Below are 27,150 nucleotides of genomic sequence, written 5' to 3' on the forward strand. Positions count from 1 at the left end.
AGAGACTCAGAGAGGGGGAATCGAAAGCGGGGCAATTCTTGTAGTTTCATATCACATGCAAGCAGTTAACTATGAGGGAGCTTTGGGCGGTTTCTTTTGAAATGAATTGAATGATATCACTGGTTGTTTATACTTGATGCTGTTGCTACGGAATACTATGTAGCCACCTGATTTGTTAATCTCTAAACATAGGACGTAGTTCATGCAAAAATATGTAGCTTGTTGGCGGCACCATCGTCTCAACCCAGTCTGTGGCCAGCTGTTTAAGGCCACCTGCTCGAGGTAGGGGAACTTACTTCGCCCAGCTTCGTAGCCAGCTGATTAAGGCCACCTGCTCGAGGTGGGGAACTTGCTTCGCCCTCTTCTATCGTAGAGGATAAATAGGAGCAGGTCCCCCTCATTTCGCAGACCATCCCTTCATTCCAACATTTCTCCAAAACTATCCATCACCACAATTCTATCTGTAAAACCATCCCTCTCTATTATATTTCCAACACTCTATATCCCCCACGTCACTACACAATCGATATGGAATTCATCGCTAGCATCTCCTGCCGAGCTTGGAGCCTTCCAGCGCCCAAAGGAGTCAAATCAAACAACCTACTAGTCCAAGCATGCTGTGACTTTATCGAAGATGGCACACCTGTCATCGAAATTCTGGACCCACATTACAAATTTGAAGCGGTTTGGGAACGATGTATCAACCTGTCACCGAACTCACGACCGTCGGATGCGCTGGTGAAGATGGCTACAGTCATTTTCCTATGCTGGGCAATCTTGGATCTCGAAAAAGTCGATCTTCGCGAGTTGGATCCAGTGATTAAACTCTACAATGATTATGCGGGCCTAGAATCAAGCAAAACACGCGAGGCAGCCAAAAATCGGGACAAAACAAGACGAGCTTTCACCAAGAAATGCACTACTCTTAGAATTGAACACGCATTCAGGGGAGGATCTACATCAAGAGCCTTGTTGAATGCAAAACCTCGAGGCCCCGCATGGTCGATGTAAAAAAACATCTTGTTGGGAGGGGTGGGTCTTATTTCATTTGTCATTCACTTCGCATGTATGATTCCCTTTGTCTCGGTATCGTCGGCGAGGAGTAGGTATATGTGGACGGGTTGACTACAGGCATTCCGCCGCTTATTTCGTTTGTCATTTACTTTGCATGTATCATTTCTTTTGTCTATACGATTCGTATCTTTCAGCTCAAGGTGTGAGAAGTAAGATGTATTTCCGGGGTTGACTACAGGCATTCCGCCGCTTATTTCGTTTGTCATTTACTTTGCATGTATCATTTCTTTTGTCTATACGATTCGTATCTTTCAGCTCAAGGTGTGAGAAGTAAGATGTATTTCCGGGGTTGACTACAGGCATTCCGCCGCTTATTTCGTTTGTCATTTACTTTGCATGTATCATTTCTTTTGTCTATACGATTCGTATCTTTCAGTTTAAGAAGTAGGATGTATCGCCGGGGTTGACTACAGGCGTCCCGTCGCTTATTTCATTTGTATAATTTGTCCATCTTTCTGGTAATAAATATCATTGCCCATGATTTAGTAAGCGGCTAGCCCGAGTGCTGGCTGATGACTGATCTCTGTCCCTTGATTGGATAAGAGCCGTGACTCCTAACCTGCATAGCAACGGACACCACACTCTATGAATCTACAAACTCCTCATAAATATTCAGATAATTTCGCTTTGTTCGCAGCCTATATAAATATATTCTTTATATAGAAAACAAATTTTTAATGTTTTTCCATAGATATTGCTCCTCGTACTAAAAAACCAGAATTTGAATATTTGCTGTCTCGTGTCCAGACTTCCTATGATTCTGATTTGTCAATAATGGGTGTACTTCCATCATAGAGTAGGTTTTGGGTGGTTCGGGAACTTTTTAGCGGTTCCGCTGCCATCAAAAACTCTCCAACAGAAGACTTTCCCAGTGACCAATGGCGCCGGAATCAATGAAGAATAAGATCAATGACCTACTTTATTTTTATATAGTTATGAACTATATTATAGGTTTTTTATTGTTTTAAATCTCAGCATTAATGGCGTCAACATTATGGGTGCGCCACACTGCCACTGACGTTAAAACGAAATCACGAACACTTTTGCAGAGTGGCTGTATATGTAATTCCAGGTTTAAGAACACGATTTAAAAACACTATGGTGTACAATGAGACTAGGGGTGTGCCAACTCGCGACCGCGAGTTATTGGATTATGGGTATCAAATAATTATGGAAGGCCTTCGATGGGGGCCTTCGGCGCCCCCATTCCACATCCTCTGTTTAATTCTCCCTCTAGAATTATGAGAGGCCTTCGGCCCCGTCCTCCTCCTCTCGAGTGTTCAGTACTTTGATGTGTCATGCTTACTAAACACCCATGTCGGTGTCGACCAATCAGACCGCAACGAATTAAGAAAAAGTGTATTCTAGTACATAGTAGATAGTAGATAGTAGATAGTAGATGATATTTTTGATTTGGTTGTGGCGGTTGAAGTTGGTTTGCCAAGTGCTGCTGCATAGACTCGCGTTTGGGGGAATGCTGAGCAAGGATTATTTAGGTGAGAAAACGGTACAGTCGTTCCGGTCGGAGCGCTTTTGACAACTTTCATCCGTCCAAGGGATACAAAACCAAAAAAAAAAGACGAGACAATTTCGCTTTGTTAGCGGCTTATATAGGTAAATCCCTTGGATATAAAACTACTTTTTAGTATTTTTCCCATGCCTATTGCTCCTCGTACTGAAGTGTATAAGTTTAGTACCACATGCGGTGAACACTCACTCGCGCGGGCTCGTCGAGTCGCGTATCGCAACCAGATAAACTGGTATATATTTCCTTTCCTTTCGGCCAATGACTGTTAATCGTTTCTATGGTGCGCGACGAGCCCGCGCGAGTGAGTGTTCACCGCATGTGGTACTAAACTTATACACTTCAGTACGAGGAGCAATAGGCATGGGAAAAATACTAAAAAGTAGTTTTATATCCAAGGGATTTACCTATATAAGCCGCTAACAAAGCGAAATTGTCTCGTCTTTTTGGTTTTGTATACTGTTGTCACCCGGAACTTGAATAGGCCAATCGAAGGAGTTGGGCGCACCTAAAGAGCTAGACCGTGTGCACCTGTGCCGAGAATGTACCTGTGCCGAGCATCTTATCTGATCTCTAGGGATCCACTCCAAATGGTGGCTAAAATGCTGCCTTTATTATAAAGTGCTCGGCACAGGTACATGCTCGGCACAGGTGCACACGGTCTAATGTTATTATTGTTCAACACCAACAGCACATCCTTTACGGTTCAAGTGAGGGGATAGCATGTTATTAGATACCTTGGCGCTAGTGCGCGCGATGTCATATGTTTTCATATACGAAAAGACTGTATTTTTATTATCTAATAATGACAGAAACAGTAAGGAGTTTTGTGTGAGTTATACCTCCTGTTTAATCACTGTATAGATTTTCCTGCAGCGCCAACCAGAAAAGGTTTCGCCACGTGCATGATAGCCGCCCATCGCTTGCGGTGTCTAGTACCCTACGGGTTCTCATTGCCTACGGCCTCCAATCCCCTACGGGTTTTGATCCCTTACACGATATTTCTGTCATGATTAGTAATCAATTTTGTAAAACCCTGCCGGGTTATATACCATACGGCTTTTTATCCCGTGCGGCTTACTTTCCCTCACGCGAATGTCGTTAAATTATGGCACGTGATTGATAAGATAAGATCGGAGAACTCCCTCTCTAACTCTAATGTCATTGGTACCTAACCACTATAAATATCGTCGTGAAGAATTAAGTAAACTACAGTGTAATTATATGAGGCTGTAGTTGGAAGCTCCATTTATTTACATCATCATAGACACTCTTCTACAATGATTCTATAACAATTTCCGTATTGGCTTAACGAACCCTCCTGAGCGTCCCCTTTTGCAGCTGATATATTACTCTCTGATAAATTGATAATCTGTCTCCTGATACGAGATGCTCTATTTGTCAATAGTTCAATGCATTTAGGATAGACTATTGAAAATACTGGTATGAGAAAACTACAACATTTGCCCCATCAAAGAAGCCTCAATCTCATGGTGGATAAGAAACAAATACCGTTCCAGCCGGGAATAAAACAAAACAGAAGTTATAAAACAAATACAACAGATGTCTCCATCAAACAAGCCTCAATCTCCAACCGGGAATAAAACAAAAGGGGAAGCTACACAACTAATACAACATACAACCCCATCAACTTAAAACATAATAGCAGTCCCAACGACAAAGACGGCAGCACCGACACCGGCGAGATTGATAACGTTGTTTGGCGCGGAGTTTGCGGTCCCTGACGCACTAGTAGTCTCAGTTGAATTGGCTTTTGAAGAGATAAACCAGTCAGTATTTATCAAATTTATTACATATCATAATATACCATTTGAGCTACCTCCTTTTTTACGTGCAGGGGTAGGTGTCCGAGCTTCTAGTCCACCAAAGCTTTTGGCATGGCCAGGAAGTTCGACATAATCACCAAAGATTGGTGTCGTGAGAAGAGCAACAAGAAGGAGGAAGAGCTTGGGAATGGTAAAGGAGAACATCGTTAGAGCTATAATGTTATAAGTCTTTGTTGGCCGATTAAGACGGAGAGATTTGGTTGAGAGGTTTGGTTGAGAGGTTTGGTTGAGAGGTTTGATTGCGAATGATGCTTGTATACAAAAGGTCTGCCAAGCCACACACCACAACGCAACTACCAAAGTGGCCCGAAACCAATATGGCACGCCACTAGAACAAATCCCTTTATTTGCACCCTCGAAATAAACCTTTTAAGCGAACGGGGTCGGCAAAAAAAGATCAGCGTCTACTAGCCATAGGTTCAACGCCGCTCACAGAGACCGCTGGACTACCATTTGGTAGTCGCCCGGGGAGCAATCAACTGTTCTGACTTAGAACAACAGCCAGCCAAACCTGGGCACCTTAATGGGCTATCATTTGGTAGTCAGCCCGGGGGAGCAGTCAACTGTTCCGGCATAGAATAATAGTCAGCCAAACCTGGGCACCTTAATGGGCTATCATTTGGTAGTGAGCCCGGGGGAGCAGTCAACTGTTCCGGCATAGAATAATAGTCAGCCAAACCTGGGCACCTTAATGGGCTATCATTTGGTAGTGAGCCCGGGGGAGCAGTCAACTGTTCCGGCATAGAATAATAGTCAGCCAAACCTGGGCACCTTAATGGGCTATCATTTGGTAGTGAGCCCCAGGGGAGGGTCAACTGTTCCGGCTTAGAATAATAGTCAGGCAAACTTGGGCACCTTAATGGCTATCATTTGGTAGTCAGCCCGGGGGAGCAGTCAACTGTTCCGGCATAGAATAATAGTCAGCCAAACCTGGGCACCTTAATGGGCTATCATTTGGTAGTCAGCCCGGGGGAGCAGTCAACTGTTCCGGCATAGAATAATAGTCAGCCAAACCTGGGCACCTTAATGGGCTATCATTTGGTAGTGAGCCCGGGGGAGCAGTCAACTGTTCCGGCATAGAATAATAGTCAGCCAAACCTGGGCACCTTAATGGGCTATCATTTGGTAGTGAGCCCGGTGGAGCAGTCAACTGTTCCGGCATAGAATAATAGTCAGCCAAACCTGGGCACCTTAATGGGCTATCATTTGGTAGTGAGCCCCAGGGGAGGGTCAACTGTTCCGGCTTAGAATAATAGTCAGGCAAACTTGGGCACCTTAATGGCTATCATTTGGTAGTCAGCCCGGGGGAGCAGTCAACTGTTCCGGCATAGAATAATAGTCAGCCAAACCTGGGCACCTTAATGGGCTATCATTTGGTAGTGAGCCCCAGGGGAGGGTCAACTGTTCCGGCTTAGAATAATAGTCAGGCAAACTTGGGCACCTTAATGGGTTATCATTTGGTAGTGAGCCCCGGGGGAGGGAAGTCTTCTTACGGAGTAGTTTGGATACCTTGACTTTGACAGCCTATAGCTCATTAACTACCACACACATTTTTAATTTTATTAGATAGATCTGCTCAGTTTCACCTGCTCAATCATTATATCTGCTCAGACTTTTAAAATCATTCTTTGTTGTAGAGTTATAAAAATATTTTGGCCGGGACAATGTCACTCCTAGACCACGTAATTTGTGTGTTAGTAAGCAAAATCAATGTTGTGACACACCATATGCTTTCAGAAGGTAAGACATTGCAGGTCTGTGTTTAATTTTAAACAGCGCTACTTTCAGCTCGATCTGAGGGATTTTTCAGGATTTTGGGGGATTGTCTGCCTCACCCGCGCAGCTTACTAGGCTTGTTGGTGGTGCGCGCTGAGGGATTTTTTAGGATTTTGGGGGATTGTCTGCCTCACCCGTGCAGGCTTGTTGGTGATGCGCGCTGTTGGTATTTTTGCAGCGGAGCGGGGTAATGGGCGTCTAGGAGGACATCATAAAACATAATCAAAAAGCAGTTCTCCACGCCCAAAACGGGTTCCCCGCGACCATTTCCGGGTTGGATCGATCCCGACATACTATCACATAAACAACATATCGCTTAGTCAGTACTGCAGTGGGTGACCATGTGGGAATCCTGGATAACGAACACAATGCCCTTCCTTTTTTTTTCCTTTTCTCCTTGCTCTCTCGCAAGCTACGGTGGAGTACTTTCGAGAGAGTTGTAAACACCCTTAACTGAAAATACTAGTATGTAGTTGATATACATTGTAGGTGCAGGCTTTGAGGGAAGTCTAGATCTCGATCCCACATGATGAGTGGACCAGGCCCCGTAAGAAAAGAAACGCAGTCAAAATCGCATTCCCTTTTGTAGGAATCGAAGGGCTAAGAAACGAGAGTTACATAACCTATGCTCTTTTTATATCATTCACTTTACCAACACTTAATTTATAAAGCCTCATATAAAAAGGAAAGTACATGTAGTAATGAAAATAGAATCCGCCATGAAGCGCCGCCGTACGACCATGGGATGAGTAAAACACCCCACTACACACACAAACAACATTTTTCAAACCTGCTAAAAAAAAATTAAGACATAATAGTTCTGAGAATATGTATTTTGATCTCATGAAACCGGCCCATGGCCAGCTGAGAATTTAAGCTTCCACCATGCAAAATGCCCGTGCGGTTGATTATTATGTGTGGCAAAGGTAGAATGTTCTCACCGTCGGCCAGCTGGCCAGATCAAAAGAGGCACTCTGCAAATAAACCCTTTTTAATTAAGGTGCGAATCATGATATAAGACGCTTAAGCGCAAGGAATGGATCCGGGCATTTTATCACGACGGAGGAATGCGGCGGGGTGAAAAAGATTGCAACTGATCTAACACCGTAGGAGTTGATTTCAATCACGATTTACCATATATATAAAAGGGGCGGTTTGAGTGCCGCTGATTTCACGGTTTAACATAGGGATAATTGGTAGTTTGTGAACATTTCCCCTTCCCCCAGTGCCGTCTCAAGATACTATGTAGCTGGGTCTCGGTTAGTGTGGTCGACAAGACAAGTTGACTCGAGTCTTGACTCGAGCCCAAAGCTCGAGCAGCCACGAGCAGCCAACCTCACGAGTCGAGTTGGCTCGAGCTCCCTCCACTGCTCGACTTGAAAAGCTCGAGCTTTTGAGGTGTTATTTTAACCATACTAAACATGCGGACAATATCCGTGGTGATTGATTTTACGAAATGTGTCTGTAGGAACCCTAACCCTGGAGACACCCGTTCCAATGAAGAGATCGATATCACCTCTTACTCGTCTCGAGCCGGCTCGTCGACCACACTAGTCTCGGTCTTGGAGAGATGGAAACCAACGCTCGGATTACATATAGCGATAGTTGAGCGAAGGCAATTAAAAACTTACCATCCGTCACCCCACCCGCCCCCAAGAACCGGAAAGTGTCATATGGGGAAAGACCAATGGTACACCTAACCCTGCCATTCTGAACAACATCGTCCCCAACGACCTTTCGCATCTTTCTGTAAAATCTATCTTCACAATTCATAGCCAGATGACACCTGCTCTGTCCAGACCGTCTAATAAACAGAAAATAACGAAAAAGAGGGCAAAATACTTTTTTTCGTGTCGGGATGGATCGAGTGATAGTTCGTGAATGTCATTATTTTTTACCATGTAATTGTTGATTGTGGCCAGTCATTAATTGCGGTGTCCGTGGATGTTAACAATTCTCATTGTTAAACGTTTTTTTATGCTATTCCAAACTACCGGTGTCTTTTGTACCAGGGTAGCCAGTCTGGTCCTCTAAACTGCAAGAGCTTTCGCGCTCTCTTTCTCTCTCTTTTGTTTCTTATACCCATCAGTTCTTACAACCCGGCCATTCTCTACGTTTCTCGGTTTCCTAATTCGCATTGATAAATCTCTAAAAAAAAAACAGTAAATCAGATTGCAGGATATTTATGTCTTTATCTATTCTCTACCTCTCTCTTTTTTCTTTCTCCAGACCAGCCGGGTGTTAGCACACATCTATAAATACTTTCTATACACCTCATCACCCTTCAGATTCCTCAACCTCTCCGCCGCCTGCTCCGGCGTAATATCCCTCTGCGGCTCCGCCATCATCTCATACCTACATACCCCAACCCAATTAGCACTCCCATCCAGCCGCAGCACGCACCACCACAAGGGGACCTAAGGAGAACTACTCACCCCACCAAAAACTTCCTGACACTCGCACTCCTCAACAACGGCGGATAAAAGTGCAAATGCAGATGACTCGCCGCCCTCTCCTCCTCACTACACACCAGCGGCGCCTGATGCACGCCCATACTATACGGAAACGACGTCTCAAACAGATTATCATAGCGCTTCGTCACCTGGGCGACCACCTCCGCCAGCCCCACCCTCTCCTCGTCCGTCAGCTCCGCCAGACTCGCCACCTGCCGCACCGCCACCACCATCGTCTCAAACGGCCACACGGCCCACCACGGGCACAGCGCGGCAAAGTGCGCGTTGGCGAACACGACGCGCTCCTTCTTGCGCAGCTCGAGCGCGACGTAGTCGGCGAGCAGGCCGGTGCCGTGCGCGGCCTGGTAGGCGGCCATGTGCTGGAGCTCGAGCGCGGGCTCTTCGGGGACGCCGATGGTGCTCCAGACTTGGCCGTGCGGGTGCGGGTTGGAGCAGCCCATGGCGGCGCCTTTGTTTTCGAAGATCTGCAGGTAGGTGTATTGCTCGCGGGGCGGGGTGATTGCGGGGGTGGGGGCGTAGTGTGGGTGGGAGGGTGGGAGGTGCGCGGTGTAGATGGAGGTCCAGGTGTTGATTATGGGGACAATGTCGGCGGGGGGGAGGTCGGCGAGGGTGAGGTTGTGGGTTGGGTTGAAGGTTATTACGTAGCATTTGCCCTTTGTGGCAGTTGCGCGCAGGAGGAGGGGGGACTTGTCTGTGGGCGGAGAGGGTTAGATGTGAGGATAAGGGTGGGGCGGGGGAGGGAGGGGTGCGGGCTACCGTCTGCAGACTCCGCAAGAGGCTCGATGTAGTCGGGCTGGTCCTCTTTGACGGCGCTGTAGTCATTGACGAACACAAAGGTCTCCTTGTAGTCCGGGTTGACGTCGCCCGCAGCGCGCTTGTTCCCGGGGCAGAGGTAGCACTCCGGGTCGTAATCCGGGAGCGTAACCTTCGACGGCGATTCCTGCTGTCCTCTGCGCTCACATCTGTTAGCGACTGCCCGCTCCTACACATTATCCAGCTAGCATGAAACATACTGCCATGGCCGCTTCGTGCGGTGTGGCGAAACGAGGATCCAAGACCCGCGCAGAGGGTTGAAACGGCGGTGCGAGATGTCGTTGAGGATCTTGTCTTCCGGCATTGTGTGTGTGATGTGTGTGTGTGTGTGTGTGTGCAGTCTGGTTGGTGTTCGAAGCCAATGATGGACGATCTCTTATAAATATCGTGAGAGTTCAGCCGGTGAAAGGTGGGGTCAATTCAACTGTCCCGCCGTTTAATGTCGCAGCGGGGCTGCTCTACATATATACAAGTAGTCATTCCCCGGGTAATCTCCACGTGCGCGCGCAGGGATCGGCTGAGATGCCGGTAGCGACTCCGATGCCCGTCGTGTCGATGGCTGAGGTGAGAAGGAAATCTGCCAAGACCGGGTGGAGATATCTCGAAGGGAATGTGAAGGATTCCTACGAACCGGTTTTGCTGAGAAACGGTAGAAATCAAGATTTTGCAACCGTACCGCGTCTATGATCACTGATGATCTGACAATGATGGAGCATCACACTTGCAATGCGGTAACGTGGAAGTGCGTCCAAAGATAATGATGTGTGTTTATAACCATCTTCAAAAATTAACAGCTTTACTGTTGAGACGTACGTTAATTACGTAAACGTACTCAGATCTAGATGTGGACTTCTAAAAGGACCTATAGCATTTGCAACTAAAACTTTTAGATTTTCCCGCCATTAAAGTAAAGAAAGCCAAGCCCCCAGCACCATATAAGTATAACCTATGAGTTCTCCGCAGAACAGATCAAATCCGTAAATAGCTCTCCATAGCTAGCTAGCAGGCAGAAGTTAGTCAAAGGTCAATGTTTATTTCGCAGGTTATCTTGCCATGGTTACCCGGCACCGTCAACGCATGAGCCAGCGAGCGAGCGAGATCCTGTGATTGTAGCTGACATGATCGAAAGCTTTTTTAACGGCTCAATGTATCGATTAGATCTGATAAAGCGACGAGCCACTCTCAGCGCGCCCAACTATCCCAAAGCAACTCGTCCAGTACAAGCGGCGCGCAGCCTGGCCGGGACAAGACCGATATATCCAGGAGCAGCTAGCGCTATATATAGCTAGCCCGCACGACCACCCACACGACTACACCAGTCCACACGCCAGGACTGACAAAAAAAAGAGAGACCGTATGGCGCTGGCCTATACGCAATTCAGGAACTACATTCCGGCGCGGCGCTACCCTCGGGCGGGGATGTCACGCAAGCAACATGCAGAACGTCGCCGAACATTTGACTGAATGGCGTGATTTATGTGGCGAATCAAATCTCGTGTTGGCGACGAAATCTGAGTCAGTCAATACGTAAAAGCTTTGATCGGGGTTCTCCGGAGATGCATAGAGCTCGGAGGAACTGTCGGAGCGAGAAGCAGCAGACGTTTGGGGGTTTCTAAAGAGCTCTGGAGTTTGGTTGGAATGGGAGTTGGCGGTAACAAATAGAGGAAGGTCTGTTTGCTGGATTGAGGCCTGGTTGTCTGGACCAGGTAAAGTTTTTGTTTTGGATGTTCAGACTTGAGCAGTGTTCTTAATGCTATCCCTATGATATGTGGCAAAGTCCTCGGTACGGTATTGTCTTGATATTTAAATGAGTCTCTCGCTAGCCTAGCCTCCGACGTACGTGATCATCCGAGAATTCGCAGAAGCCCGAGAGCTCGGATCAATTATTGCTAGTATGTACAGCGCCATGCCATAAGTCATGGGAAGGCGCGAGGTCGCAACGCCTGAACACAAAATCTTTCACCACCACCGATGGCGCCCAGATACCATGTACCCCGCCAGACAGCTAGGAGGGAATGACCAGCCTCCCTGCTGTGGCAAAAAACCGGAGTCTTACAACTCTGGTTGGAGGAGAATAGGGTAGATGTTCTGGAGGACTGGCTTGTCTATTCCATCCCATTGAACATGTTTGGGTACGCCTCAAGAAGCTTTATCATCAACAGTACCCCCATTTGGCATATGGTACTAGATCACCTTAAGTATTAAAGCCCCTCATGGAGGAAGGTCTAATTCATTGCTGGGAACTGTTACCTGATGATTTATTTGGTAGCTAGTTGAGAGCATGCCTAGGAGAATAGAGCTGTTATAAAGGCAAGGGGTTGAAAACTAGCTCTCCAAAGGATCAATTGTGGTTGCTGGGTGGGTAGTCGTGGTGGCCCGGGAGGTTGGCCTAGAACTATACATACATCGATCTCGGTCACCCGGAAGCACTCGGATTCCCCGGCCCGGCCAAAACCTCCAAGACTCTCAAATATCCTATTTACCCCCGGAGAAAGAAAAGGAAAGAGAAAGAAAGAAAGAAAGAAAGAAAGAAAAAACCAAGAGCCGCAAATCTACTTTTTATAGATTAGGTTTAATGCATCGAATTTTCTCCAAAAGTTTCCCCGAGCTCCGGAGGTCCGAAGGGAAAGCTTTTGCCCGGCCGCCGGAGGCCAGCCACTAGCTACATATCTACATACATGTAGTCTTGTGTGCCAAGTCACATAGGTAGAAACGGTCAATGAATAACGTTTTTTTTTCCAAAGGTGTAACTGCGCGTGAGATGTACGCACTTCCGGGTTAGCTTAGTAGACCTCCGGGCCCTGCTTGGCAAAGCCCGGGATTTCGGAGATCCGGAGGTTCGCCGGAATTCTTTCGGAAACCGACCAGAGGGCTAGCTATCGGAGGTTTTTTCTATACTCATCCGCGCCGGTGCGGTGCTTAGATATCGATACATGCACACATGTACACTTGACTAGACACACTGAAATTTCAAACTCGGACCATCGTCGCAAGTATGTAGCCGTATCCTGCCCGGTAATATCATACGATATATATATCGGTCATCCCCAAATTCCCGCACAAATTAAACCCGTGCCTGTGCATGCTTACGAGCCAAAGATGCGCTGCATATTCACATCTACGGTGTAGGTCCCGTGTATATTCTCCACGGCGAAACGCCGGTCTTTTTTTTTGTTGCACTTTATACCTCCTTCACGTACGTTCCCTCTGTCGACTCCCTCTGTTACATTTTCTGCGCCGAAATCCTCCGACATATTTGCAACACCCAGCAGCGGTGGTGGTGGTGGTGGTGGTTTTTTTTTTTTTGCTTATTTCTCTCTCTCTCAAGCTCTCACACACTCTCCCTCTCCCCATGGGCTAATCTTTTGTAACACGAATGATTATCCATCTCCTTCTTACACGCATACACAGCGGTCCTCTACATATACCTCCGGGACCAAAATCTTTTTTACATCATCGGCATCTTCTCACCACCTCTCTCGGCCAATCCTCGGGGGTTTTCTCGGCCGAAGAAGAAAAGAAAAAAGGGAACTCGATATTGCACCCCGCCCCCTTCCTAGGTATAGTTGGTACGGTCTCTGCAACACTCTTCCTACCTTCTTTATTTACCTAAGAACGCCAGCTGCGCTATAAATCGCGCACGAATATGGAGAGAGAGGTGGTCAAAACGTAGTGATCAGTAAATATTAAATATATCTTGCCGCTATATATATGAGGGGAAATTGCGGCGTTGTCTATCTGTGCCTACTGAGAATAAAATTCAGGGGTGCCTGTATTATTCATTGGCATAGAGGAGAGAGCTCGGGAGATCAGCAGGCGGAGCAGGCACGATGTAGGTACGCAGTACTTACTCTAGAGTACTCTAATCTAGGTGTGTAGGCACATACATGGACACCTCAGACCCGGAAATCAAGAGGATGCAGGGTGCATCTAGATGCAGAGAGCGCAAGAAGTCCGTATATTTGAACGCCAGGAATATCAATAGCCGGTATTTATTGTCTTATGATTTCATATATATGTGATTTCTGATCCGATACCTATCCTATAAGAGGGGCTTCCATAGGGCTGATCAATGATTGTTGTTTAGAAGTGTCAGGGGTTGAGGTGTAGAGTCCCAGGGAATCTGCGCGGACTCTTGTAATGCTTCTCTCTCCTCCCCTTAAGCTTCCTGCTGCCACAGGCGTTGCGGTCGCGGAGTGTCGCTGTTAAACCGTGCCTCATATATTTGAGTCATTGAAGTCAACGCTGTTTCACCGATGTCTGATATCCAATCCCATGACTGAGCTGTTAGTACTGAATATAACCTTTTCCTGATAATATATTGTATAGTCGGCGCTGGAAATTTCCGTTGGACTGCTGGAACGCAACAAGTTCGACCTTGATGTTATTCTGGCAGAGTGCCTACAGCTGCTAGCTTCTAAGCCCTAGTGAATGAACCCTTAGAGCGAGATTTCTAATATCACTTATTACTCAATCAAAAAAAAAGAACGCGTACTCCTCTTACCCAGAAACTCGCGAGAAGAGAAAAGAAAGAAAAAAGCCACACGATACTACACACGCAGTTGTCCACCTATCTCCCCGCATTGAAAGCTCTAGTCTCTAGAGCACCTGCCTACTCTATTCCAAGTATGATGTAGCTTAGACAGCCTCCAGAAAGGGGCCTGTGCGGCGATATCGAACTCGAAATCGGGCCGGTAAAGTGTTTAGCCCCACACCAAAATCACGGGAAGCCGAACAGTAGCCAGTCACTCGGGAGGGAGGAAGGGGCTTTGTCGATGAAAGACATTAACACATGTATTTATACATATCGATAAATCGACTCATACCCAATCCCCATGTTGTTGTCGCAGACCTGGCCTCACCCCCTCACCCCCCCACCCCCCAGTTAAACGAGCTTTGTCATACACACCACCGGTCTTCTTCGCGTCTCATCGTACCCTCGTAACACAAAAGAGCCGATAACACACAGCATCGCACCCGAAAGAAGGGGAGTGTCGGCTAGGGACGCATGGCACAGTCGTCGAAGAGGGATTATCCATGGCACGTCGACCTCGTGTAGAGTATGGTTATTGCGCAATTGAGGATTTGAGGGTTTGTGTTTTTGCTTTTACATGATATCAAACAAGAATAGTTTGCATATGACCCGCACGAGGTACGGTTCATGGGGTCTCCGCATTTTTCTTACTGGCTTTTGTGGGGAAATTTGCCACTGCGGAGGGAGGAGCTTATTTACGGGTTGTGCTAATGGCGCTGTGGAGTGCGTTCGTGAACCTTTGGGTCGGTGGAGTTGCTACCGGCTTTCTGTGCGAGACGCTCAGTTATCTGTTCTTCAAAATCAAATTGGAATTGGAACATACGGCAGTGTAATGCCCCAGTGTAGGCGATTTACACATGGGTCCCCCTCCCTTCTTCTCTTCATCTTCTACGCCATGCGCTGTAAGCAATATGTAAGGTCTGGTCTGGGCTTTGAAAAGTGCAAATTCAGCCACAGACTGGTTAACCCTCTAGCTAGCTAGCCCATGCGTTCTTGTTTTACCTGGTTGACATCTCGCTCTAAAACCCAACAGGGGTAACTAGTTTGGACTTTCTGTTTGCAGATGTGTTTTTTTTCTTTCTGAGGAAAATCGAGCTAGGTATTGGAAAGTCCTTGCGGAGTTTTCTTAGCGAGAGCAGTTAGAGATTCACAGGGCGTCACTCGTATGTTGCGGAAATGATAGCTTATCTTCCTGACATGACCGAGTTTAGTTAATTAGATGCAAAATAGTTATTTTCATCCCAACTTTTCAGTATTCTTGAGTATCCAGTGCCCTAAGCGACGAGGAACGTCTTATCTCACCTGTCTGTGCCTTAACCGTTGAGCCTGGTCCTGTCTTACGTTGTTAATGGTATAGGATGAGACAGTGTAGTTACATTTGTATTTACCTATATGTCAGCAAATATTTAACCGACCAAATATATATGGCACGAAAAGTATTATCTGTCCTTGAGACTCACATCCAATCACTGGTATTAAACGGTGAGTGTAGGAGGTTTCTGGTACCATTGTGGACTTACTTCAGGTTGAGAGACCTGAGGGTTTCTTTTCTTCTTTCGGGAGGCACCTAAGGGCGGTTGAGTTTTAGCCCAAGCCGAGTTCATCCAGCCGTTGATGTGTTGAGCCCTCCGGTTTGAAAAACCGGCTGTTTGCGAGCTCACCCGGTCGCTGGGTCCCCCATAAGCCGAATACGGCACCTATATCATCGTTGCTTTAAGATTCTCCACATGGTAAGGAAACCAAAGGGATCGTCATAAAAGTTTGATATCGAAACTCCACTCCTCTCACCGGAAGAATTTTTGTTATTTCCACAGGGGATTTCAAATTCGCACCCCCCTGCCGACCCTCCCGCCAGTCGAGCACAACTCCACCTTGACCTGTTTGATAACCGTTAGCCGACAGGTTTTTCTCCCTCGTTCCCCTCGTGCACGGAGCCCATAGTGGTTTTATCGTTGCGATGGACAAAACAGTGCCCTTTTCTCTCTGTTTATGTTAGCATCGATATCGCGTTAGACTCCACAACGGGGATCAAGGGCTGAACAGGTAAGCCACGTGCTCTGGGACATATTTGCCGTGTTCGAGAGAAGATGGTGGTTCCTGCAGCCCGTGTGAGTTTTGTATTCTCGAATGCTTGTAAAACAGGAAGGTGGTTGTTGGCGGTCCCAGCGATGAGGGTTGTACTGAATTGAAATTCTTACTTTTTCCTTTCCTCCTTTTCTTCTTTGGCCATGATGAACATACAGCAGCACCCTCGACGTTTGGTTGTGGGGCTAATTGATGGTGTCATGGTGATCGTCGATCCTGATTTTTCGCTTCACAAGCTCTAGCCCTCACCCCAGTGATCGTCTCGCTTCTGACAGAATTGGGGCTGGTTGATTGGTTGGATTTCTGGGGAGCCCAGCATCCCAATTGCAAACCTAAAAGTACAAAACCAACCCGAGGCCCAGGTTCTGTTGTGGGGAACAACTCGTTACCAGCCCAAACTTCAACCCTAATTACTCTAACTACTCAACTTACTTGCTTTACATCCTTGGTATCAGGTTTACTTCGCCTCCCTCTTCCTACCTTCTCCGATCGATTATATACCTTGTGTACCAACCTACCTAATTAACTGGCCTACATACCCTTTCGGTAAAACCGCGCTAAAAGTTTTTCTCCTTTGATACTATATATTGGAATTGTTTTTTGGTGGTTAAATGAATCATGAGTGACTTCAAGGGATGGCCGGGGAACGAAACTGTCTTCATCGTTCCCATAGTGATCACCGCAGTCTCTTTTGTGGCCGTGGTCTTGCGGTTCGTATCCAGGACTTTGGTCAGGAGACGGATAACTGTGGACGATTGGCTGATTCTGTCGGCATGGGTAAGTGGGACTCTTTCGGAATACTTTCATATGCTTCAATTTACTGATTTCGTGAATTTTTTAGATTCTGGCACTTGGATTAACGGCTTCTTTAGCAATAGGTGAGTTTTTGAGATTTTTGGGATATGATTTGATTGCTAAAGATATGTAACTGTAGGAACGAAGTATGGTCTTGGGAATAAAGAACCTTTGGTGGAAGTCTCTATGAATAAACACAACCTAGAGGCAAGAGGAAAGGTGCGTTACCGTTGATCCCATAACTAAAGAATACTATTAACATCTTATAGGCTCGATTTGCACTGGTTGTCCTATATGTATATCTTCATAGCTGGTACTAGGTCATGTGGGAATAAGCTGAGCTAACGTCCTCGCAACAGAATCCAACATACATGGCAACGAAGATATCAATATTATTTTTCTACTTGAGTCTTTTCAAAAACTTTAAGCCGCTCAAGTGGGGCGCCTGGATTACCATGGGAGTGGTTGGAATCGGAGGATTGATAATGACAATGTTGATATTATTTCAATGTCATCCTGTGAGTTCCGCTGAATCATGTAATATCATATTAAGGTGGCTTACGTGTGGTGTTCCGAATAGATTTCTGCAGCCTTCACGATAGATTATGATCCCCTATTAGAGTCACACTGCAGGAATGTAATCACGATATTCTATGCCTCAGCGCCACTGAATATAATTACCGATTTAGCAATCCTACTTCTGCCAATGCCAGTCCTGACATCATTGAACCTGCCTCGGAAAGAGAAGATTGTTGTGGTCTGTTTGTTTGCAGGTGGTGGATTGTAGGTGGACTGGTCCCCTATTCACTGGGTTACGATTTAAGTTTATATCACACAGTACTAACTATAAACTAAAGTGTTGTAATTATTGGTGTCGTGCGGATCTACTTCCTTGACAAAGCTGTGCTTTCAGGTAACTTCGACTGTAAGCAGAAGACCGATCATTCTAGGGGGGCAGGAATGAAACTAACATGATATGACAGCGGATGTCTCTCTATCGTTCATGTGGTCAGCCATTGAGGTCAACGTGGGCATAATGTGTTCTTCAATTCCGATGCTCAAGCCCCTGGTTGTGATTTTGATTCCGAGCTTTTCCTCCATTCATGAAATCGGCTATAACTCTCAGCCTAGAGGAATCCCTACTTTTCACGGGGTTTCCGGAACACATGAATTGACTCTACGCGGCACCGCGAGCAACGAGTCTGCAATGCAGGACCACAGCACTTTTGGCGCCAACATAAGCCATAATACTGCATCATCTAGGATCTGCGGTAATACGACGGAACTGTTTTCACCTATTTCGGAAGCACGAATGAACCCCGTTGAGGCCTCGGTGAGACAGGTTTACAAGCCGTTAATCCTGGTTACGATTCTGTTCTTCTTTTGGGGATTCTCGTATGGTCTTATTGGGGTTTTGAGAAGCAAATTTACTGTGCTTTATGACTTTTCACTCGGACAGTCTTTGGTGTTGGAGGGTTTATATTTTGCGTAAGTGTCTACTTGAGGCAGGAATTATTTTATTCTCCAACTAATATATCGTAGACCATATGCGTTTACACCCCGATTTCTTTCAGGGCCTCTGCTGAAAAAATATGGCTTCAAGGCTACTTTTATTACTGGGCTACTCACATATACTGCCGGCTGTTTGGTCTTTTGGCCAGCTGGAACCTTAGGCACTTTTCCGGGATTCATTGTTGCAGCAATCATTTTGGGAGTTGGTATTGCAACGTGGGTCCTTCATTTCCAAACATTCTCGAGCTTTAGGTTATGCTAAACATTTATTTCTATAGAATCGAGACTGCTGCCAACCCATATGTCATTTTGGTTGGCCCACAGGGAATGGGCGAATCCCGGATTTGCTTTGCACAAGGGTTTCAGGCAGTCGGCACTATCTGTGCATCGCTTTTGGAATATTATCCAGCCTTCTCGAAAATAGGCTCTAATGATGAGGGAGTTGCGGACATGAATTGGGTCTTTTTGGCAATTATTTTATTTATGGTGTCACTTGCTGTTGTCTTTTATTATTTCCCACTCCCAGAGATAAGGTAAGCATGACCGAGATCTGTTGGTCTTCCAGTCTTTTCTAACATCAGCGACAGCGACGATGAGTGTCCTAGTCTGCCAATCTGTGACGACCCTAGGTTTTGGAGGACCGAGTTTGCGCTTGGACCGATACTCGCTGTTTTGACAATCTTCTTTTACGTCGGTGCCCAAGAAATGTTTAACGTATTTTGGGAAGAATACTTTGCCTCCGTCGGGATAGGGTAAGCCTCACCGATACCCAGGTTTTGGTAACATCAAACTAACCTAGATTTTCCTAGAAATCTAAGAGTTGAAATGAACTGGGAAATGCTTGGTTTCGGCCTTTTCGCAGTTGGCCGTTTCGCGGGTAGCTTGGCTCTACTCTGGCTTTGCCCCCGCGTTGTTTTGTCCTGCACTTTAGTTGGTTGTGTTGTGACCGCCGCACTCGCAATAACAAGAACCGGAAAGGCAGCCGCAACTATGATGGTCTTGAACCGCTTTTTCCAGGCCAGCATTTTCCCTATAGTCTTCGGAATGGGCCTTCGTGGCCTCGGACGCCACAGTAAAACTGTCTCAATCTACCTCGTCACCGCCATTTGTGGCGGTCCGGCACTCTTAAATGTCTATTATGCTGTATCGAAGGCCAGGGGATACAGCTTTGGTATGCTAGTTCCAACGATCCTCTTTGGTCTATGCTTGGCGTTGCCAATTTACAGCTACTTATCCCCGAACCAGTTCCAACGATTTGGAGCTGTAATCAGGGGCAACACATCTGGTGCACTGGATGACGTTCCGCCAATGGCCAAGGATGTGATTCAATATGTTAGAAAGGGCTTAGGTGCGAAACAGTTAAAAGCTGTAGAGCATATCGAGCACCTAACAGTATGAGGCGGATTGAAGATGGCTGAGACGATACTTTCAGTTGATCACGGGGGGATAGGATGGTGACAGCTTCTGACACCGTATATATTCGAGCTCTAGCTCTTTATCCCAGGTGACACCACTCACCATCGAAAGATTTAAACCTTTGTCCCGGTAAAGCCTACGGCGACAACATATATTCACAGTCACCCCAAGCACTATGCCTTGCGGACTTCTTGGATTCGAGTGAAACAGGGAGACACCCGAACAAGAAAGGCACACAAGAGGATGAGAACAGTACATCATCAGTAAAAATCAAGAATCTAGTCGAGCCGCACTGGTGGAGTGTTCATTAGGTTAGAGAGGGGGGGGGGGGGGGAGCGAGTTTATGGACTCGACTCTATATTTACTATGTCGCTTTTGGAGGATATAATATCCCCTGACATGATTCGTCTAACTAAAATATTTCATTTGTTTGGGGTTTCTTTTGGTATTCTTGGCGTGTGCAAGGTGAATTTTTTGGGCGTTCGGGAGGTATGGAGGCGGTTTCTAAAAAGTTTCTCCATGAGAATAGTAGTTTGTAATCGATATTTGTATTGGATAATAGCCATAAATTCCTTGGGATGAAGAAATGTCATTTATTACAAATAAGGGTTTCAAAAAGCGAAAGATACCATCGAGCTGAGACAATTAGAAGTGGGGTGATTTATATTGCATGTGCACTGCTCTTGTGCCAAGACTCTCCAAGCCACGAGTGACCTACTGTGAAGCACACCCCTAACCCACGGAACCCTGTGATCCGTGCGCTGCGCCGCAGAGCCTCAGGAGCTATTAAAGACCAGACTACAAATATAAGCAGCAGCCCGGCGCCCTTCCATCAGTCTTTAGCACTGAATCATCCTCATCTTCCTTCATCCCCCCAAACTAAACAAAGAGAAAGGCAAAAATGGCGACCCCAATGACCTCCCGTCCGAAAGATCTTTTTTACTTTCTCTTCTCAGCAATGTTTACAACATCCATGGTCTTCATGGACCTTATCCCGCTCTGGCCCAAGGCCATTCTGCCACAGGTCCTGAAGGACAACCATACGTGGTATCTTACCACCTTCAACGATCAGCTCATGATCAAGTTTGAGCCTTGGTTTGCGGCCTTCTTGGCGGTCGAGGCATTATATCAGTTGCCTACAACCATCTGGTTCTTGAGCGCGATTCCAAGCGGTTAGTTGGCCCTTCGCGATTGATGAAGGGATAGCGGCTAATTGAGGATTTCTGGGAAAGAAAACCCAAAGTTCCCGGCGCGTGCATTGACCTATGCGTCAATCTCGTTTTTGACCACTCTCACAAGCTGCTGGGCCATCTGGAAGGATGGTGATATGACTGAAATGCAGAAGTATATTCTGTTGGGATTCTATGCGCCATTTGCCGGTATCTGTATGTATAGCCTTTGTGATAGGTACAAAACGCGAATTGGACTAACCAGGGTCTGATAGTTGGGTTCATGGCGATGGATATGTCTTGCCGTATTCAAGCGAAGATGGCGCCCAAGGCTGTGAAGGGAAAGAAAAGGGTTTAAATGCCTAAAGATTTTACAGAAGGGACATGTAGGGGTGGAGTTAGGAGTTGAATACACACAGGTTAAGAATTATGTAGGAAGATACAAATTTGATCACGGTATTGTACAAACTGGCTCACGCATATTTGGTCCGGTTAGTGAGAGAAATTGACAATATATCGCCTATCTATCATACAAATGCAGCCTCAATCCTTAATCTCGTTTTTATCGCTTTAAATGCAAAAAAAGAGTGAAAGGTATCATATTGTACCCATATCGATCCATTCACAAAACCTCCCAACTAAATCATTTTTATTTCATTTTATGCTCTGCAGAGAAAAAAAGAAAGGTAAAAAAAAGAAGAAAGCAGTAGAAAATAAAATTGAATCGTAAAAAGAAACAGATGTGGCGCCTCAAGATTAGCACCTGTATTAATGCCTTATCGTATTAGCACCCGTATCACCAAGGGAGAGATCCGAAATATGAGGTTATTCAACTCACATCTTGTACTCGCAAGAGCCACCAGTGCTCCTATGAGGATCCTCCGCCTCCAGCTTGTAATCAATCTTCACATCCAAATCCCTCCTGTTCCTCTCTGTCGGTTTACTGCTGATGTGACCAACAATGGTCTCCCCACGGTTAACGGTCAGGATCTCCTGAAGGTAGAACACAGTCTGCTTCCAGTGGGTATATTTGGCATGAGGACCAGTACTGAAGCGGATGGGCTTATGACAGGCAGTGAACTCTATATCGAACCAGGAAATAAGCGCATGGACGAAGTCATTGCGGGTAACAGTTAGCGAGTAAGGAACGCTAAAGGCGAGCTCGGCGGGGGTGACTGTGTAAAGATCGATGGAGAAGATGAGACCGGGGTCGGTGACGATTGCTTTCATTTCCACCGTGTCCACGAGGGGCTCGGCGAGAGCAGTCTTCTGGAGAGGGGAGAAGTTGAACCCGTAGACGTTATTCCAGACTATCATCCTTCATTAGAGAAAGCGCCTAGACACCGTTAAGTTGTAAACTCACATCCAATCTTTTCCTCCTTGTAGTCGCCATCTTCAATGGCGGCCATGTAGATATGCGCCTTATCGGGGAAGATCAATCCACCCGGAGCAAGGTACTTGTCTCTAGCGAGAAGAACGGTGTCCAACATGGATTCGTAGAGGAGGAAGTATCCCATCCATTCAGAGATGATGATATCGACCTTGTCGACAGGGAGGACAACCTCCTCCATCTTTCCCTGGAGAAGGGTGATCTTATCGCTCATACCATTGACCTCAACGATCTCCCTTGCCTTCTCGATGATGGTGGACATGTCAACACCAATAACATGCTTGGCACCGGCTTTAACGGCGAACCTAAACGTGAGGAAATAAACGTTAGCTGGGGGAATCACAGAAAGTTGGGCTTTTGGTAACATGAACTGAAGGAAGTATTTTTCTCAGAGGTTATGAAATCAACAGATAAACAGATATCATAATATCGCCCTTTCAGACAGGGATAACTGTAAATTGAAAGTGTTTCTCATCATTGTTGACGATGCGGCGATAGAAAAAAGCAATTTCCCTTTTCCTTTTTTCGGGATGGAAAATTTATAGACTCCAGGAGTAAATTGACCAAGAGAAAGAACTTACATGCTAAGAATGGAAGTTCCACATCCAACATCCAAAACTACCTTGTCCTTAAAAAGGTGGGCATTCTGGTAGATAGCATTTTTATACGAATTGGTGCGCACTTCATCTTTCTAGCAAAGACCGGAGTATCAGCTCTTATCTGAGTAAAAGTGAGAATGGATATAACCAACCAACATCTCCTCGTGGATGCCTTCATTGCAGCGAAATTATGTTAGTTTTTCCGCCTTAACATTCTGTCTGGTCCCGGGGAAGAAAACAAAGGAAGGCTGGTTTTATTCCGGCGCAATTATTGCAAACTGACCATGATGATTGTAGCTATCCGGGGGGGGGGAGAATTATCAGCACTGTCTTTCCTTCATTGATTCGTTTGTGTCCGGATGGGGATAGAAAAACATACCTCTGAAAGTAGTGAACCTCAGAGTGCTCCATTCCCTCCATCTTAGTGGCCATGCTTTCTGAAAAAGTGAAAGGGTTTTCAAAAAATATCCTTGGTAGAAGATGAAAGACAGAGATGGGAAGAAAGGGAGGGAGGATGGGAGGATGGAAGGGTGAGGTGGGGTGTGGTGGGTTGTTGCTGACCACTTTAGGGTGGGGAACTTTTTTCTCCCCTCACCAATTTATTTTTTCTCCTGTTACGAGCAGAGCCGCGTCCTCCTAGCCCAACAACCCGCGCTGAGATAGATAAGGCAGATAGCAGGGGTAAATCTACAGCTTGTCTGCCTTAATGCTATCGGTCCATTTCTACCTACAGGATAATTGTTTGTGCGCGATATGCCCACCACCACTGCCTAACAATCAAAAAAGGGCGGCAACCGCATATTGATAACCAATCTAGATCATATCAACCAGCGCAGATCTCAAACCTCAACTCTTTAAACAGTTATGGAAGAACCATCCGTAACCCCCCCCAAGACACAAAAGGCCGAACCTCCGGTTCAAATAACAATCAAGAATCCCGAATGGGGTTATGCCCGCCTCAAGATGTAAAACTCCCAGTGAAAACTTTCCATGGATTGAGTGCTGATGTCGAAACGGCAGGATTTATGATCCCCCATACACCGCCGAGTCACCGTCATACCCACCTGATATTCTGACCTGGCGCGCAACACTCACAATGTGTTTGACGCAATTTTTCGGGCTTATGGGGTCGGCTATTCATATTGATATCTTGTATCTCGAGAACGATGAAGCATGGTTGAGGTTGCCGAAGAATGATACAACTATGTTTGCGGCGGCGGTTAGCGGCTATGTTGGTATAATCGAGGGGAAGAATGTGGGGTTTAAGACACTGGGAATGGGTGACTTTCTGATGGGAGTTCTGGGAAAGGGGGAGGAAGATGCTTTGTGGGCATAGGCATTTAATGAGAGGCTGAAGATTTGTACGGAAAGGGTACGGTACTGTAAGGAGAATATTTCTTATATTGGATACCGGCTACTAAATGCACTAGCTAACTAAAGCACAGAAAATACAGAAAAGAACGATCATAATGCCGCCCACATGACTATAATTGAGAAACATGAAAAGAACAATCAAACACACAAATAGCCAAACAAAAAGCCAGACACTACAAACCAAACCAGAAAAAGAAGAAGTTTTTCATTCTCAAACTCCATATCCCACGCGCGCACAATAAGAAATCCCTTACTCAAACCACCTCCATGACCTTTCCATTGATACCCATTCCATTAAGGATATCCTTTACCATTGCGTCGGCGTATTTTCTCACAGATTTCTCGATGACACTTGCATGCTTGGACTTGGATTCGACACGGGAAGGAGGCTCTTTACCAAAGATTGAATCCACGATTTCTCCGCCTCTAACGGAAAGAATTGATAAGAGAGTATCACTCAGCTGTACACAGATAAGTATTTATCTTGAACGGGATATACGAGATGGTCCTTACACCATGTGTGCTCTCACAGCATCCCTGAAGCCAGATACCTGTGTCATCTGCAACAGCACCCTCCGAAAACTCAACACGATAGTCTCTGCCAACAGCGCAAATGCTGTTCTTCATTAAGCACTTTGCTGACTTCAGCAATGTTTCGTGGACATTTCGGACATAACCAGTCGCAACGATAATCGCATCATATCCAATTGTTGTCTCCACAGAACCTGACCTAGTATTTCGCAATTTGAGATGTATTTCTCCAAGCTTATTTTCCTCGCATCCCACAACCTCTTGCAAGGGGACAATGTGGTGTTGCCAAGTAGACTCATCAGGATTTTGGAGACGTTGGTGGTAGATGGTGTCGTATAGGCGCTCGATCAGTTCGAGACGAACGACACCATAGTTAGTTGCGCGGTCTTGGATGATAGATTCGCGGCGAATATCAGTCGGAAGAGTGTAGAGGGTATCCACACGCTCGGGATCGAAAATTTCATTGACACTAATATGAAAATTCTGTTAGGTATGGAGCTTCAGGCTTCAGCAGAAATTGGGATGTGGCGGGGAGTATTACAAAGGACTATCGTCGCTTGGCCTTAGAGCAGACCCTTTGATGATCAATGAGGTCTTTGAGTTTGGATATCGCGAATGAATATCATTGAAGATCTCGGCAGCGCTCTGACCACCTCCCACAACAGCGATTTTATAAGCTCTGTCTTTATCGTTCAGCAAGGATGGAACAGCAGTCGAATATCTTGATGAATGGATAACCCTTTCGTTCAATGGGTTCTGAGGGAACACATCTGGAATTCTCGGTTTTCCGCCAACCGCAATGACTACATGCTTGGCAGACAACTTCAAAAGTTCTCCAGTCTCAATGCTCTTTGAAACAACCTCCCAACTCTTAACTGTTTTTCCGCTTGTTTCCGTGGGACTCACGGAAACGCACTCCTGGCCGTATTTTACATAATCTTCGAAATGTGATGCGCACCAGGACATGTAATCGTTGTACTCCTCTCTCAGTGGTAAGAAAGTTCCCAGGTTGGTGAATGCAACCAAACGGCCCTTCTGGTGGAGATAGTTGATAAAAGTGAATTCGGAGCGTGGATTCCGAAGTGTTGCAAGATCTTTGATGAATGAGATTTGCATGCGACTTCCAGGGAGGAGCATGCCAGAGTGCCATGCGAACTTGGGCTGACGCTCAATGAAGAGGACGCGCGCATTGGCACGTCGTTCATGGAGGGCGATAGCAATCGCAAGAGATGCTGGACCAAAGCCGACACAGATTAGGTCGTAAGACTCTTCGGAGCTACCATTTATGTAGCTGTTATTTTGTTCCTTGTATGTCGAGCCGTTGCTGTAGCCGTTGCTATGGCCGTTGCTATGGCCGTTGCTATGGTCGTTGCTATGGCCGTTGCTATGGCCGTTGCTATAACCATTGCTTTTGCCGTTGCTGTAGACATCGCGTGAACCATTGAAGATTGCAGATGATCCATTGGAGAGCCCATTTATGTGACCATTGGTACTACTACCGTTTTGTGACCTGCCCGGTAGAAACCAGCTTGCACCATTCGGATGTCCATCAGTATTGCGTTCGGAGGTGCCGTTACTAGTCCCATTCTTCTGATTAAAGTTACCGTTGGCGAAGCCGTTACTGCCGGACGTGCCATCTATGACGTGATAATATTCAGGCATCGCGTCTGCTTGAGGATTATGCCAAGAAGAAGCTGTTTATTATGGTAGTCTTTCTGATGGGTCTCTGATGACTGCTGAGGCGGAGAGATCTAGGGAACAGCCTTCTATACTTGTTAGTGCACCGATTCTCTATCTATAGGCGCTGGCCAATCAGAGTGCGGGTGTTTATAATCTCCAAGTGATGCGGGTGATGATGTGTGATGATGGTTGGATAGAAAAAGCAAAAGCAACAGGAGTGTGGGTGAGATCGGGGGCACGATCTATTTGACTACTACTGACCTATGCGTTTGCTTGCAACGGCGGCGCAAGTGACTTAGAGCTTTGTGGTGCAGAAGCGGATGGCGCTGAAAGCGGTGCACTGCTTAATCTTACAACGACGTAATACACTAAGCAGGAGCACGGGGCTTAACAAATAGGCCGTTTTGTCTCATGAACGAGGCCAAAAGCGGTATCAGAATCTAGAAAGAGTATAAATCAAAATTTACCTGAGTGATGGTAGAGTTCTTTTCAAGTGGCAACAGCAATAAGCTACCCTCAAATCTAGCAAATACCCTTAGAGCAAAGGCAAGAATAT

The 27,150-nt window shown here is 46.2% G+C and overlaps 8 protein-coding genes across 8 annotated transcripts; 4 read left to right on the plus strand and 4 right to left on the minus strand.

The window, feature by feature from the left end:
• Window positions 1–528: 528 nt before the first annotated feature.
• Window positions 529–1,011, plus strand: LAJ45_04891 (uncharacterized protein; the record flags this gene model as incomplete). Its single annotated transcript, XM_046114467.1, has 1 exon — window positions 529–1,011. The coding sequence occupies one exon, from the start codon at window positions 529–531 to the stop codon at window positions 1,009–1,011; it is 483 nt and encodes a 160-aa protein (XP_045972493.1).
• Window positions 1,012–4,251: 3,240 nt separating this feature from the next.
• On the minus strand, window positions 4,252–4,590 carry LAJ45_04892 (uncharacterized protein; the record flags this gene model as incomplete). Its single annotated transcript, XM_046114468.1, has 2 exons — window positions 4,252–4,370; window positions 4,428–4,590. The coding sequence occupies 2 exons, from the start codon at window positions 4,588–4,590 to the stop codon at window positions 4,252–4,254; spliced, it is 282 nt and encodes a 93-aa protein (XP_045972494.1).
• Window positions 4,591–8,474: 3,884 nt separating this feature from the next.
• LAJ45_04893 (uncharacterized protein) lies at window positions 8,475–9,813 on the minus strand (the record flags this gene model as incomplete). The annotated part of the gene is made up of 4 exons (XM_046114469.1): window positions 8,475–8,577; window positions 8,658–9,387; window positions 9,453–9,646; window positions 9,710–9,813. The coding sequence occupies 4 exons, from the start codon at window positions 9,811–9,813 to the stop codon at window positions 8,475–8,477; spliced, it is 1,131 nt and encodes a 376-aa protein (XP_045972495.1).
• Window positions 9,814–16,746: 6,933 nt separating this feature from the next.
• Window positions 16,747–19,833, plus strand: LAJ45_04894 (uncharacterized protein; the record flags this gene model as incomplete). The annotated part of the gene is made up of 12 exons (XM_046114470.1): window positions 16,747–16,905; window positions 16,970–17,006; window positions 17,063–17,142; window positions 17,193–17,219; window positions 17,283–17,441; window positions 17,504–17,706; window positions 17,781–17,848; window positions 17,907–18,411; window positions 18,466–18,651; window positions 18,714–18,968; window positions 19,023–19,187; window positions 19,245–19,833. 12 exons carry the CDS (start codon window positions 16,747–16,749, stop codon window positions 19,831–19,833), a joined length of 2,433 nt encoding a protein of 810 aa, XP_045972496.1.
• Window positions 19,834–20,809: 976 nt separating this feature from the next.
• On the plus strand, window positions 20,810–21,378 carry LAJ45_04895 (uncharacterized protein; the record flags this gene model as incomplete). Its single annotated transcript, XM_046114471.1, has 3 exons — window positions 20,810–21,023; window positions 21,084–21,236; window positions 21,296–21,378. The coding sequence occupies 3 exons, from the start codon at window positions 20,810–20,812 to the stop codon at window positions 21,376–21,378; spliced, it is 450 nt and encodes a 149-aa protein (XP_045972497.1).
• Window positions 21,379–21,776: 398 nt separating this feature from the next.
• On the minus strand, window positions 21,777–23,441 carry LAJ45_04896 (uncharacterized protein; the record flags this gene model as incomplete). The annotated part of the gene is made up of 7 exons (XM_046114472.1): window positions 21,777–21,783; window positions 21,859–22,330; window positions 22,384–22,715; window positions 22,992–23,101; window positions 23,162–23,181; window positions 23,293–23,306; window positions 23,389–23,441. The coding sequence occupies 7 exons, from the start codon at window positions 23,439–23,441 to the stop codon at window positions 21,777–21,779; spliced, it is 1,008 nt and encodes a 335-aa protein (XP_045972498.1).
• A 432-nt stretch (window positions 23,442–23,873) lies between these two features.
• On the plus strand, window positions 23,874–24,479 carry LAJ45_04897 (uncharacterized protein; the record flags this gene model as incomplete). The annotated part of the gene is made up of 4 exons (XM_046114473.1): window positions 23,874–23,974; window positions 24,030–24,289; window positions 24,367–24,391; window positions 24,455–24,479. 4 exons carry the CDS (start codon window positions 23,874–23,876, stop codon window positions 24,477–24,479), a joined length of 411 nt encoding a protein of 136 aa, XP_045972499.1.
• Window positions 24,480–24,637: 158 nt separating this feature from the next.
• LAJ45_04898 (uncharacterized protein) lies at window positions 24,638–26,576 on the minus strand (the record flags this gene model as incomplete). The annotated part of the gene is made up of 3 exons (XM_046114474.1): window positions 24,638–24,844; window positions 24,897–25,383; window positions 25,456–26,576. The coding sequence occupies 3 exons, from the start codon at window positions 26,574–26,576 to the stop codon at window positions 24,638–24,640; spliced, it is 1,815 nt and encodes a 604-aa protein (XP_045972500.1).
• Between the last annotated feature and the right edge of the window lie 574 nt (window positions 26,577–27,150).

The sequence above is a fragment of the Morchella importuna genome, assembly GCF_003444635.1.
Source record: "Morchella importuna strain M04M26 chromosome Unknown Morimp01GS012, whole genome shotgun sequence".
NCBI classification, from domain to species: domain Eukaryota; kingdom Fungi; phylum Ascomycota; class Pezizomycetes; order Pezizales; family Morchellaceae; genus Morchella; species Morchella importuna.